Source organism: Strix aluco, chromosome 20, assembly GCF_031877795.1.
Source record: "Strix aluco isolate bStrAlu1 chromosome 20, bStrAlu1.hap1, whole genome shotgun sequence".
Taxonomy (NCBI): Eukaryota; Metazoa; Chordata; class Aves; order Strigiformes; family Strigidae; genus Strix; species Strix aluco.
Window position 1 is genome coordinate 14217605 of NC_133950.1, and position 15394 is coordinate 14232998.

Below are 15394 nucleotides of genomic sequence, written 5' to 3' on the forward strand. Positions count from 1 at the left end.
GACGAGCGGGGATCGTGGATGGAGTGGCTGATGGTAACGGTACACAAAGACCAAACTCTGCTGCTGCCCAGGCACGGCCATCTCGGTGCCAGGCATGCACAAGCAGCTCCCCCCCTGTCAGCAGCAGTCTGGTTTCCCCAGCACCAGGCTTCAGCAGGTAGCACAGCAGGGGTGGGAAAGAGCCGGCTCCTGCTCACTGGTCTGGCCTCCAGCACACTTGTACCTTGCGACCAAAGGCCAACAATCCTGCACCATGGGGCAGAACTCAGGCTCCCTCCCAGGGTCAAGGAGGAGCTGGGAGCTCTGGTTCCCAACCTTGCTGTCACTAGAAATGGTTAAGCAGCTCCTCCAGCACTATCTAGAACACAGCACAGAACACAGACACAGCGATCGTGTCTTTTCTTGCTATAATCATCTCCTTACAGGTAACTCTTACTGAACAGCCCACTGACAGGAAAGGGTACCAGCAAAAGAAGCCTCTGGGACTGACAGATCCTTCTCCAAGCACTGTAGATGTACCTGAGCTTCTAGGTTACTCTAGTCACCTCAGGGAAAAAGGATGGGTACAGAAAAGAGCTGTAGCCAAACCCACACTGAACCACCGCTAAGCATCTCAGGTGTGCTCTTCTCTCTACCTGGCTAATGGTGAGGTATCAGACATCTCTGCACGCTCACGGTCTGCCGCTGCTGGAAGGCTCTGCTGGTAAGTCAACTCACTCAGAAGACAAGAGTGCTCTCATTCCTCCTCCCAAAACTATGCACCAGAAGAAAAGGGAAATAAATATCTCTCCCACACAAAAACAAGTCTGAAAGCAGAGACAGGAAACGAAACCAGTAATTGAGCAGCAGAACTGCTTGACACAGACACAGAGACAGGTGGTGACAGCACTCACATTTTTTTGGACAGGTTTCTAATTACTGAACACACTTGAGTGCTTGCTACAGAACCTGTGTGTGTGCTTGCAGGCAGAGGCGCATTAGCAGTCATGCCAGTCAGCATCTCCAAAAGGAGGCGACAGCTCTATAAACAGTCATTACCCAAGAACAGCGAGTGCTCAGCTTGTGCTTGGAGCAGTTTGTTCTTGCTCAAGTGGGCAGCAAGGAGCACGCTGCAGCGTCTTGGGGAGGAGCAGCCAGGTGCCAGCGGAGGGAGCAGCACCTCTGCTATAGCTGCTGCAGCTTGGCCTGGCACAAAGTTGGGACAAGTTTACACCGCACAGAAAACTATCTAGGATTTTACAACAGTTAAATCAGCAGGTGAACAACACAAGTAAAGCACAACAGAGCATCAGGCTAAGCAGCTGGGGCCAGTGCCAGGCCATGGGCAGACAGACACTTTTTGTCAGGGATGGGGAGGATTTGATCCTTTGCCCTGCAACACACCTGGGAGACATCGTCTGGAGCCCTGCACAGTGAACAATCCCAGTCCATATAAAGGGACATCTCGGTCCCACCAGATCCAAGACAGAAACACTAATACAAAGAGAGGATAAAGCCAATGCCCGTGAGCTGAGCTGCACAGGACAGAGCACCTCTGGAGTCCCCTGGCCCAGCCAGCTTGCCTGCAGCTCATTCCTGGCAGCAAACTGGCACATACGTGGGGAGAACAGACCAGCGTGAGCCTCAGGTGAGCAAGGCAGAGGGATGAGCACAGAGCTTGTTTCTGACAGCGAGCTGGCAAGACAGGCCACAAGGAAGCTGCTGCAGTGATGGCAGCGCGGGGCTGCAAATAAGCATGGCCACAAGCTATTCCTAAATGCTTTTAAAAGGCAGCACACAATGCCATCACTGTAATTGCTGACTTGGCTATTAAGAGATTTTTACAATTGATTTGTAAGCGCAGGTAATACAGAGTACCCATCCACAGACCCGTTTGCCAGAGAAATTAGAACAGCCACAAACACTTTGGACAGTGGCAGATGCTGGCAGAGTCATCCACGTACCAAAAGGCTGCAGTAACAGCATCAGGTAGCACCAAGCGCGCGCTGAGGTCCAGCCCTGCTCTGCAGCCACACACAGCACGAGGTACCTGGGTGCAGAGGAGGGGGAACAAGGCACAGCTCAGGGAGACTGGTGTGGAATGAGCTGTACTACCAAACTCCCTGTCCAGGGAGCTGGGCTGCTGCAGGGAGCTCCCAGTTACTCAGACAAAGCTTCCCTGCAAAGCAACCCTCCCCAAAGCTGGCAACATCAATGAGAACCACAGAGTTCAATAATTTAACTTCTTGATAATACCAAAAAACCCAATATTGGGAGAGGGAAGGTGAGAAAGTTCAGTTCTCCCCTCCATCATGACAATAAGGGAGGGAAAAGTAGGAAGATAAAAGAGAAAAGTAGAGGTAAAAACACAGAAGTTAAAAGCTGGGAGAACAAGAGTTTCAAGGAAAATTAAACGAAGCAAAGTTCTTTGATTAAAACACAGAGGGCAATAGGTGAGCAGACGGGAGGAAAAAAAAAAAAAAAACCACACCACTTTTCTAAAGATCTGTTCATGTTCCACTAAAGATCACTGGCTCTTTCAGCTGGCTGTGATCCTGAGGGCCCCCGCAGCCCTCCTGCCTGCGCTCCCACCCACTGCTGGGGAGCAACCGAGACCTGGGTTCTTCATCTCCACGTCTACGTGGAGTCTGAGCATAATCTGTCCGGGACTTGGTACTGAGGTACTTCCTAACAATATTTATAAATCACTACTGAATTTGGGTCCATTTACTAGTAACTGAATGATACTAGCAAAGCCAGCAGTAAGCACAGCCCTGATGACAAGCACTTGTGAGGGACTCGCAGCGGAGAGAATCCTCCCGCTCACGCGCTGTCCCCACCTCACAGGGCGATGCCCCACACAGCTCCCGGCTTTAGGAGGCTTTGATCAGCCTCTGCGGGATAGAAATCGGAGGTGGGAAAAAAAAGCACAATCCGGAACAGACGCGCCAATTACTTCAACCTCCTCTCCCTGTTTCAAACTAACGAACTGTGCAGCGGTGCCTCAGCACACTCACCCAGCCCCTCACAGCGTAAAGCCCGGGCAGGCTCCGCAATCTGCTTCCTTCTCGTTGGCATAAACAACAGCAATTGTTATGAAAATGACTCACTGCACTCAGGACTCTACAACGAGGAACCTACCGCTGAAGGACGGTCCCTCAGTCCCCTCCTCCGGCCGGGCCGACCCTTTCCCCAGTCCCCCCACAGCCGTTACTCGCCGGCAGGTGCCCCGGGCAGGAAATGGCGTCTCCACACAACAGCGGCCGCCGCCAGGAAGGTTCTGGAAGCGCAGAGACTGGCGGGCACAGGGAGCCGGGCAGGGATGGATGGCCAGGGAGATTCCTGAGGGTGGGGACACTCCGGGAAGCCCATAAGGCTCCGTCTGCTAGGGCTGGACGTGACCAAGCTGTAATTTATGGCACATTTCTGCTCTGGGAAACTGAAAGGCAGCCCACGCGCTGGAAACCAGTACGTCCACAGCAGTGGGACTGAGAGGGGCTGGAGGGCCAGCACCCACCCAGCAAAGGCAGAGATCAATCCCTTAACAACGCACAGAGGAGAGCTGGAACTGATGCATCAGCTCAGCAAAGGCTGGTGCGTGGTAACACCTCAAAGAGATGGATTCACCTTCAGGTGAAGACCTTCAGGATAGATTCACCTTCAAAATGAAGACACACATCTTCCAGAAACACAGGAAGCTGAACTAATGGATTTGTCCCAGCTAACCACATCAGTTTATTAGGCAAGCTGAGAAGCAAAACTGTGGAATTAGGAGGAAACGCAGCAAAGCATGATGGAAAAGAAAACAGATTAGCAGGAACAGGGTAATATTTAGAAGTAGATTATCAGTGTCCATCAGAGATCAGAGTAAGGTCAGACGCTGTGCTGGCTAGAAACGAGGAGCTGTGACGGTGACTGTGAAAGTCACTCATGCCACAGGACCAAGCACAGAACTGAGGCACCATCCCAACAGGCCCCAGCTGGCAGCTGCTCCTGTGACAGCTCTTCCTACAACTGCAGCGTAGCCCTCGAGGGCTCCCACATCCAGTGGTGCAGGATGCCCTCACCCACCCCCAAAATCACCACAGAGGCCCCAGCCCCTTCCAACACGAGCACCCAGAACATGAGGACACACACCTACCCTGTTCAGTGAACTGCGCGAAGCTCGAGCAGGAGGAGGGCTAGATCTCTTTTCGTCACAAGGATTTCCAAACTGCCATCAACCATCTCTGGGAAGGACACTGTGACCTCCTGCTGAGGGGCTCAACACAAGACTGATGCAGCCAGAAGAATAAAGCCAGTAAATCAGAGTCACCTGCACAGCCCAGGGGTGGGAGCTCCGGCTGCAAAGACAAACACTGAAGCAGGTGGACTTGGGTCTCTCACCTGAATGTTATTTGTGTAATTAGCCAAGTACCTCCCTTTTCAGCTGTGTTTCAAAAGCAAGCAGCTAGAACTGTGTAACAGTGTGGCAAGTGAAGCCATCTGCTTGGTGTACCTTAAGTGTTCCCAAAACAGGGCTGTAATGGGGTAGCTGGGCATTTGGGCAGAGGGCAATTAAGTTTCAAGAGCCCCATCCAGGTTAGGCAGAAGACAAATTTCAGGTGATGTAGCCTACAACAGCCTTATGCAGAGAAAGAACTCAACATTGAACAAGCAGTCACCAGGTGAATTTGGGTACATTTGGGCTAGGTACAAGCCTGCAGGGAAGGGGGATGTGTGGATTGAAACTCTGGACTCACTTGCCTCAAATCTTCCTTAGATGTTGAAGTGTTTTATTCTGATTTATTCCCAGTGAGGAATACCAGACCCAGTGTGTCTGGTAATGAGAAAGACTTCCTTGGTAGGCAATGTTCATATCATATGTGTCATAAATAGAATAGACTGCTGTGTTCTATATAAAGTATTATTTAAAAAAAAAAACCCAACACCTACTACCTTTCATGTATTGTTTCTTTTGCTAGAAAAGTACCTCAGGATTAACAGATTACCAGTGCATTAGCATTCATGTTCTGAATAAAGTGTCTCTGGTCATTTTTTCGCATGTGCACAGACTGGTAACTTAAAGGCGATGTGAAATTGCTTTGGATGCTAAATAATATGCAGAGGAAACTGCATTAGATGGCAGGGAAGAGAAATGTGACTTTGTCATTAAGTCTCTAAAGTACACTCCTGTTTTAGCCCCCTCCTCCCCCCGAGAATAATATGGCATTCAATTTTCCAATTACATAAATACATGAACACTGGATTACTAGAGGCAGATAATTGAATATTTTGACTATTCTACAAGGGACCCTTCATATTTGAAGTGGGAGATAAACAGGGCATACTACATCAGCCCGTGTATGCACAGGCTATAAAAATCTGAATTAGTTCCAGAGAATACAAAGATCTCCAAAACAGAGAGAGATCTTACCAGTGTTCATTATATATAATAGTTAATTTATTCCACTGATATCAGGGTAACTTATACAACAGCAAAACCTGGATATTTTAGGCCATAGATTGTACTACTTGAAAGCTGTAAGGAAAGGCATTTGCAGTTGTAGCATTTCAAATCCGTCTCTTCTATAACTCTCTCTTCACAGGACATCAATCACAAGATGAGAGAAACTGTAAGCTATTTTCTAGTAACACACTGCCAATCGCAAGACAAATGTCAGATGTCACAAAATGAGAAGTAACCATTTTTCAACTTGTGAATGTCTTCAAATATATTACAATGAAAGTGTGAAAAAAATGACCCTTTCAGCTTCATTTGTTCTGACAGATGCCAGACCTTGGAGTTTGGCATTTTATCTTCATACTGCAATAATCTTTATGAAACTTAAACAAGGCTGAGGGCAGTGGCATTAGTCTACAATTGTCCTTTTATGTACAATACATAAAATTTCAAACAGTCTAACCACTGAACTAAAAAAAGATCATCTACTACTACTATTATGGGTATTACAGAAAAAGATAAGAGAAGAAGAGATGCCCACGTCCGATATTAACACACAGAATCACAGAATGGTTTGGTCTGGAAGGGACCTTAAAGCCCATCCAGTCCAACGCCCCTGCCATGGGCAGGGACACCTTCCACTAGCCCAGGTTGCTCAAAACCCCGTCCAACCTGGCCTTGAGCCCTTCCCAGGCAGAGTAGGGGACATGCTAGGTGTTAGTTTCTTGTGGGCTCAGCTTGACTTCTGCATTGTATTGCCATGCTGCTGATTGCCACTTAGGAAGAATGCATGCTGCTTAAAACTAAAATCAGGAAAGGAACTCTAAACTTCTCCTGAAGTAAAAACTCACTCAATACCGTGTGTGCATTTAGTCCGTGACATTAAGTGGGTGGACTCCCTCTGCACTGACAGTGTGCTTCCAAGGTCACGTTTCTGATACACCAGCCACTGAACATTTTGACATCGAGCTCAGGTAATTTTCTCCAACTCAAAGCTAAATGCCCAGACGCTGTGCCATCTTACAGCTTTGCGATTTTTGACAGGATGAAGAACGCTAGAACATAAGCAGACTCATTAGCATTAAAGAATAGAACAAAGGAGGAAAAAAATCAAACTCAGATGTAGACATACATTATTGTAATAAAATATGACACCAAAAAGAATCTGACTGAACAGCCCTGAAGTTCCAAATTACTCCTGTTCTTTCAGCCTGTCTCATGTTCTGCTTAGCCCCTCCCCAAAAAGAGTCTGATTATGGAAGTCACAGTTCATTTCTTGAAAAATAAGACTACTCTGTACAACTCAGCATTCTTGTCAAAATAACCTCTTAAATAATACAGATCTAATTTGTACAGTTATACTGTTATTTAAGGGAAAAAAATAAGAATATGTGCAAATACAAAAAAAAAAAATCTGCTCTTGATGTTACTGTGGGTCCAAATAGGGTAACAAACATGCAAAAGGCAAAAAATAAGCAAACCTAGAATACAATCAGTTTAGTCTAAAGTTTCATTGGAATTTAAATGAACTCTGAGGCCTTTACACTGTAAAGCTTTTTGCAGAAGCAGTGCATAGTACCTGAAGACAAAACCACCACTTGATTCACCAAATTTGACTTAATGAAGTAAATTTTTTCCGTGAATAAGCGTGAGCTTATTGGTTCTGTGGAAGCAAAAGGATAAACATCTTTAGTTTTTCTTTAAAAAATTAACAGTGCTTGTCATGGCAAAGACATGTACAAAGAAGTAGAAGCCAAAATATGATTTCAGTGTTTTAAGACTGACTTTAAAAAATCAGTACATAGACAATGACCAATCTGTATTGATTCCAACATGTACAGTCCAAGCCACTGAAAGAAGAGGGTCAAAGCCTGAAGTCTGACCACAAACATAATTCCAGGTTTCAGTTCTCCAAAGTCCACAATGGGTATTTGAGACTGCAGCTCCATACTTGGTTTCCATGATACGTCCAGTGCATAGAAAGCAATGTAATTCCTTTGAGATGAGCGTGCCCCTCCATCAGTGCAGCCGATCCCATCATGCTGGCTATCTTCCTGCTGTATTTTGGTCCTTTCTTCACATGCAGTTTTCTATACGCTCGGGATGAAAGCACAGTTTGTCACGTGAGGTGTACTGTAGGTCCAACAGAGAGGTAAATAAATAGCCATTGTCAGGATCGTTATTTGAGAATGGGAGCTGGCAGTAGACTTCTTGAAGAGCATAATTAAAAAAAACTGAAATAAATAATTGTGACTACGAGATGCAGGAACTCAAGAGCCTGTCCTCCTGCAGTACACGTACATACCTGGGGATTAATTCTCAGTTCTGTCCTGGTGAATCAGCACCGTTAATAGCGATGATTTCTATAATCTGCAAATTTACTAGCTGTGGCAGTGCGATTCAGGAGGGGTGTATGTGCAGCTGGTGTAAGGTGAAGTCCATCCACCTGACAAGGAACTACTGCACTTCGGCGCTCCACAATCCCACGGCCACAAACCAGCCTCTTTTCATCCAGGGCAGCCAGATGATACTCACAAAAATCGATCAGCGATGCCACTTGCTCATGAAGGGGGAGGGACTTGTATTTTTTCTGAGCCAGGCAAAAGAAAGCTTCAACAAAGGCTTGCAAACACATTCCTGAAAGGAAAAGGTGTTTATAGGAGATTCATAGCACAGTGTTCTCTAGCAAACTGCATTCTGTAAACATAATAATATCTCTTGGTTCTTTTGGCAGCCAAGGCCAAATGTGTGTGTGCTGGGTGCGGACACATACAATCGTGTTAGTTAACATCTTTTAATTTAAACAGCAGCCATCTAGAACGCTCACTAAGACATTGTCTGTCCTTCAAAGACCAAAAGACAAGGTTTTATTTGTATGCAACACAGAGGAGCTCATTTAGTGTTTCGATACAGGTCATGCCCCGGCTAGGTTACAGACGGGCTGTTTCTGGGTTTGCAGACATCAGCCTGACCAGCAGCCTGGCATCCAGAGGCAAACTGGTACAGCAACAACCGACTTTAAGATATTGTACAATTAAACTGATGTAATATCAGCCTTGATTTCTGCTGCCTCAAATATTAAATTGAAACCAAATCAGACACACAGTAACATACTGAACTTCAAGGAAAACAATCCACCTGGAGAGGAAAACAAGTTTATACCAGCACCTGAATTGGATTATTTAAACCTTGTATATTTAGAGATGGACCTAAACAAAAGTTCAAATGTAGAACTACTGAAACAGCATGGCATTTCAGTCTGTAGCACTATAAAGATAACGCCATTACCAAGTACCACCTTATCGCAGAAGTGAGTTTATCTGAAGTGTTACTTTCCTTCTGCAAACTGCAGTATGAATCCCGAGCCTTCCTTTTGAAGGTGAAGAGGTCATTTTTTCAGCCATACCCAGTAACTCTACGACAGTAGTTTTGTTTCAACTGAATGAAAAACAGTCAAAGTGTGTACGAAGGGAAAGTGGTGCAGTGCCAACAAATTTCTCTGCTGTTCTCTGCTATAATAAAACTCTGTTCTGCCCCTTCACAAACAAAAGTCCCCTGCAGAAGCCACATGCTGACGTACAGACTCCTCAGGTGGTGTTTGATCACATCTTACTAATAACGCATTACCACAGCCAATAGAAAGAGGGGCTGCATATTAACACTAATTGTTGTATTTAAAACCTTCAAGTAATACCTATTTTAATTCTTAATTAAGAAGCCAGACCACAATTGGGTTTGCAAAATGCCAGCAACAAGGAACAGTTATAGCTGCTTTGTGTTTTAACTGGCTCTCCCAGCTTGAACATACACTTAAGAAGATTATTTTAGGATGAGATATTGAAAGGTTTGGGTTTTTTAACTTAATTTGGCTTATTGATGCTGCAGGAAAGGCACCTTTTCAAAATATTACAATTACATTCTGAAGTATAATTTCTCTCAACTAAGGCTGCAGCTGGAGTCGCTTACGATCTTGGCTGTAAAGTAGCTTGCAAAGGAATTGTTGAGTTATCTGAAAGCAGCAGCTGCCAGCTCAGTAAATTATTTTATCAGTCACAGTGAGCTGCAGGCAGGGAAAGCACCTTTGGTAGCCTACACGCTTCCTCCCCCATAAGTGACACTCATGTGAAGCACTTAATGAAAAAAGTTAGAAGCTGGTGTTTTACAAGAACAGCAATAGTTCTGTACTGGTTACAGCTGGAAGTGGGCCAAATGTAAAGCCAACAGAAACGGTTGGGTATTTTGTGTTTTAACACCTAGAAAACATCTGGGTCATTGAGACTGTCAACAAATCTCTTAGTTTCTGAAAGCCTGAAGATTCACTTGCATTTCTATTCTTTTTGCTAGTGAAATTGTATCAGCTAACCACATAAATGACTTATACGCACACCGAAATGTTAAATGCAAATATTCAAATTTTACATACCTGTGAAACTAAGGTGACATTAACCTACCTAAAGTAGTACGGGAGTTCACGCGGAATAAACCGTACTATCTCCTCTGCACTATACCTTCATTTTCTCCCTTCTCATTGTAGGTCTGGATTTATTCTTTCTATCAGCCACGTGAGCAGGCTATTTTACTTATTCTCCTTTTGCCTTATCTGACTTCATATACACAGACTCTGACAGGATATATAGGACACTTATGTTCAAGCAAGATGAAATAATACTTATCTATTTCATACAAATACAATCTTCATTAACATTTCTGAAGCACAAATATTCAAAAAAAGGTTATATACAAATAATTCTGTTGCTGTCATACCTGACCACACTCTCACAAATTATTATGTGTATCACTGTTTCTTGATGTTTATGCAGGAGGGAACTACAGATGTATTTTAGGCGGGTGGGGTAACAAATACAAAAGTCAGTCTCAAATTGGAGACTTGATTCTTCTGCTATTTTAGTATTTAAAAAAAAAAAAGACACAGGAGTATATACACTGATGTCCATGTTCAGCATTTCTGGGAAGATGCCAGCTAGCAGCTCTGTGACCAGCATGTCAGTTCATACCAGCAGCACTGAGATGGATTTCTTTATCCCACACTGATTTAAATGGAATCTTGACAATCCTCCTTGATGGCCACAAGCAGTAGTGGCATAAAACCTTCCAGAATACTTCAGCTGCTGTTTCCCTACTATAAATGGCTCCAAAAATGTCATCAGGAACATATTTTTTGTTGTTGAGATGGAAATATTAGGACAATTGAAATTATTCAACATTTTACAAAAGCTATGGAAAAGTTGCCAAATTTATGGACTCAATTTCATACAGAAACGTAATATCCATTTTAGAAATTAAGTCATATATTAAATAGTGTATTTAGGCTATTAATACAACAGGAAGATAATCCCTGAGCTCTGCTATTTGATAGATTACTGTCTCAGATCTAAAAATGTGACCAAAGCAGATGGGGAGGTGATTCACTACTGAAGGCTAGGTTGGCTGTTTGACCTAGCTCCTGTATGAACAATTTACAGCAAGGGGTGCTTGTAGCAAAAAAGCACTGCTGCTCATCCTTAACAAGAGCCTGTTTAATAGCCGAGCACTGCGCAAGTCTGTGCAGAAACCTACCTACCGTCCTTCCCTCACCCAGGACAAAGACAATGAAAAGGAAAAAAGGGAGTGTATTGTTGGGCAGGGTGGGGCTCTCTGGGAAAGGTAATACAGGTAGTTTTGTTTGTCCCCAGAGTAACTTTTTTGGGGAACACAAGTCAAAGTGAGAAGTTAAGCATATTTATTTTTAGCTCCCGCATAGCTTTCGGTTTGGTTAGGTTTTGCTAGACCATGTAAGCTCCTCCAATATGTACATACCTTCTTGCACTGTAACTAAGTGGAAGGTTCCACTGGGAATGGTTTTAAATGTTTCTCTGCAAACAGCAACAAGCCTTACAAATGCAGAATTGCAAGCATAAAAAGGGGCGTGCAGAAGACTTGTTCCAATAAATAAATTGAAAACTAAGAGTGATCTATTCTGCAGATAAAGGGAACCTGCCACAGAACTAAAAGGAAGAATTTGTTGTACACAAACATGCCTCAGATGTACGTGCCTTGTGCCCATTTTTTTAATTGGAAGTTTGAGATATGCTTGAGCTGCCATAATTGCAAGAAACTCCAGTTTCTGTAGTTTTTGAATACAAAATAGTGTTACCTGATTCTTTGTGGTCAATTCCCATGCTGTTCCACCTTCTTGTGATATCAATATATAAGATATCTACAGAAGCCATTGAAAAATTGCTGTTACTCAGTTTGCAGTTTCTGTTAAAAATAGACAAAAATAAAGAAGAAATTTTGATTACATCCAAGCTTCCAAATTAGGAAAAATTCTGCAAGGGCAACTGAGAGAACACTGGAAGAAAAATTTACCCGTGTCATATGTACACACCCACTATAACACCCTTAGTCTAATGAAACACACACAGCAGACAAACCAGTGTTCATTAAGTTTACGTATCTGAAATAGTACAGGCCCTGAATTTGTCACGTGCAGAACACCTCTTTCAGGTACCTGGTCCTGCTGCCTGTCCAGATCACAGAGGCACCACCTCTGCCAGAAGTGGCTCTGGGCAGGAGGCACAGCCCGCTGAGAGGCATGCACCCGAATCCAGCCTGCATGGGCAAGCTCACAGCAGCCTCTAGCCACAAAAAGGCAGCAGGTCAGATTAGAGATTAACTGGTTTATTTTGGTTTTGCAACAAAGCAGGAAAAAAAAAAAGAAAGAAAACTCTGAATATTTCAATTAAAAATATAACTTGATCGTTGCACAGCTTTCTCCCAGGCTATCGCTAGTAGCTCTTTCTGAAGCCGTAACAGAATGGAATTAATTGGTACATTGCAAAACCCAGCACGAATCTGCACAGACTATCGACACGAGACAGAGTCTGCACAGAGAAATACTCTTATTTACTGACTGATCCTGTTTGAAAAGGGTTGGAGGAAAGTTTTCAGGCACAAAATTACTTCTTCATGTCTGAACAACTGAGCAGATTTACCCTGTGCGTTACTGAACGCTGCACAGAGAACAGCAGCGTCTCGGGACACATCTCAGGCATTTGGTGAAAGCACACGTAGGAGACCTGACACTTGTGTGGTCCAGGCCTGCCGTGTAGTGTTGATCAGTGTATAAGAATTAGCCATCTGTCCAGGATTTCCAGATGTCTGGCAGCCTGGCTGGAACCAGTGCATATGCCAAAGAGCTGGCCAAAATTTCTAGCCAGAAAAGAAAAAAAACCCCAAGCAAACACACCGCCCCCCCCCCCCCCCCAAAAAATCCTGGATAATTTAGAAGACTCTTACTTTTTAGTAGCCTAAGCAGAGCTCCCTTAAAACAGAGTTAAGGTCTGGCCTAGATAGTCCCAAGAAAATCTAAGGCAGCATCCAAGCAAGGACTAGAGCCACATCTGGTGTTCTCCTTTTAGTTATTTTTTAGAATGAAGAAATTATTGAAAGGAAACAGATTTTGATTAGCTAAAATTTGAGTGGATAGTCTCTGCAACCACTTGCCTGCATGCACACGCACACACACGCAAAGTCACACTTATGTAGTGTTTTGTTCTTGAAAAATGATACAGCACACACCTTAGAAACATGACCTTATTTCTGAAACGGGTAGTAATGGCAGCATTTCAGAAAAGGGCCATATAGTTGGTATAGATGCTCTGGGAAAAAATAAACAAAATATTTGCCAATATTAAAAGGTTTAATTTAACACGCATTAGGAAACTGCAAACACTATTTCATTGAGATATGGCATTTTATTTTAATATTCTTAAAAGAAAATGTTGGCATTTATTCCATGCTCCTCTGACAAGTGCCAAATTAAGGCTGGACTAAACAATAGAAAACACAGAACTGGAAACAATCCTGTACGAGTCTGTGGATAGAGCAGATGCCTTCAGTCATTTTCTATATATCATAATTTGTATAAATCAAATTGTTTATATTCATTCCTGAATGCTAAATGCATCTGCATAGAAACAGGATCCGTATTTTAAGAGTACATCTGCTGCTGATGCTTATTTTGTTTGTCATTGTCAATGAAAGACAGAAAATGAGATATTTGTACCATGACTAGAACAGATATATCCATAAAAAACAATGAAAAAACATCTCACAAATAAAAAGTATGTGAAAAAAGTAAATTGAGTTCCTTGCCTTTGCAAGTTGCAATTTCACAATGCAAATCCTTAGTGACAATGCATCAGCAACAGGCATTTGGAAATCCTTTCCTGTGGCCCGGGGCAGATGGCTGTGCCCCCACAGCCAACAGAATCGCATCAAGTGAGCCATTTTCGGTTGTCACCTTCTCACAGTGGTATTCCTATGATTTACTAGGAACATGACATGTTGACTAAGACCACAAATAGTATCTCCCGAAGTATCACTGATCTGCTGTAGAATAAAGACCCAGGTTCCTACTAGACACGGTTTCATAGGTCAGGCATTCTGGAAGCTTGGAATGATAAAAATATATCTATTTTATTAACAAATATGCAATGGTTCAATGGAATTTATGGGGAAAAGTTTCTTTAGAAGGCATTAATAAACCTAGAAGCTAAAAGCGTACAAATGTTAGGGCCTGTTTTTATTCAACAAAACTCAAGCACAGGGACAGCAGTGCTACCCCAGAGGATCAGGAGTTTCTAACACCTTGACTACGCTTTAAGCAGTTCCTAAAGAAACCTTCACCTTACTAACCTTATAAATGTTCGGAAACCTGTTGGCCCCAGCTTTGTCGTCCCTTTTACACCAAGAAATCGGATAAACAGTGCAGCCACTCTGTCCACAAGTCGCAGATAGTTAAACTGCTTCGCGTACTTGGGAAACACTTGCTTGAGACACAGGGAGGGGAGCCCAGCCTCTGGACTTCTGCTGGCCTCGTATTCCGGTCTGTCTGCCCGTCCGGCGTCCAACAGCTCTTCACTTGCTTCTGACACATGCTCCAATGTCTGACACCTGCAGCATATAAAATAATTGTATCTTACGTTAACCTTATTCTTACAAGATTCAATATGGTGTCTTTCTGGATTTTTTTTTTTAATTATAAAACATTATTTTATGAGGTTTTTACAATAATGAAAAATCAAGAACAAATACTGAGGTTCCCTAAAGCAGAAATCGTGTTATAGGAGCATTTAAAAGGGTAACGAACAGACTGTTTTCTGATGCTGTGTGTATTCACTGCGATGCTGCAGAATATCCATATTCCTTTCAAAAGGTCTTTACAACCTCACAAAAGGTAACAGGGTAACTTCTTCCACACAGACAAGGAAACACCAGATAGTAACTGCACGTTGGTGTTATCAGCATCAAACAAATATAGGTATGTAGAAAAAAGACAAATTCCATGAAATTTCATGGAATATTTCATGGGAAACACTTAGAGATTGTAATAAACTAATGCTATTTAAACTTATTTTCCAGTAATGATTAGAAGCTTTTACCTTCCCTGACATGTAAGGTATGAAAAGTACAGTAAGATACAGTTGCAAAGAAGAAATTCTAACCATTCATTCGGAAGGAATACGGTTCACATAAATGCATACTGGCACTACGCAGAAGAAAATTTCTGGGCAATCCCATTATTTTTTCTTCAAATCCTCTGTGCATCCTGTCAAAATACATTATTTCATCTTCATTGTCACTGCCAAATTCCCTGAACAAAGCTGATCGAGATAATGATGTTCCAAAATAAAAATTACATGTTTATTCAGCATGACATATTTTTACTTTTTTTCTGCGTTTGACACCTCTAGATAAAATTAAAGATTGCTATCCTCATAAGTTCAGGAAGTCTGATAGCTGATGGTAATTATTTGGCACCCACTAAGCATATGCAGGTTTTCATTTTCTTTCCAGTCATTTTTCTAAGTACCTATCATCAAGAATAAGTATAATTCACACTAGGTACTAAAAAAATTAGTGCTTTTACTACCTTGATCTTTGTGCTCCTGAGCAGATTTAGTGTCC

General features: G+C 43.0%; 1 protein-coding gene across 6 annotated transcripts in view; it reads right to left on the reverse strand.

The window, feature by feature from the left end:
• Positions 1-5404: 5404 nt before the first annotated feature.
• Positions 5405-15394, reverse strand: part of TTLL11 (tubulin tyrosine ligase like 11) — a 51905-nt gene continuing 41915 nt past the window's right edge. For 5 of the 6 annotated variants that reach the window (XM_074846102.1, XM_074846100.1, XM_074846103.1 and 2 more), the window contains 3 exons: positions 14123-14380; positions 11577-11683; positions 5405-8059 (listed from right to left, as the gene is read on the reverse strand). In XM_074846102.1, the coding sequence (XP_074702203.1) occupies positions 7770-8059; positions 11577-11683; positions 14123-14380 (655 nt within the window). In that variant the 3' untranslated portion in view covers positions 5405-7769. The remainder of the gene's footprint in view (positions 8060-11576; positions 11684-14122; positions 14381-15394) is intronic. The other variant, XM_074846101.1, reaches the window with a different exon arrangement.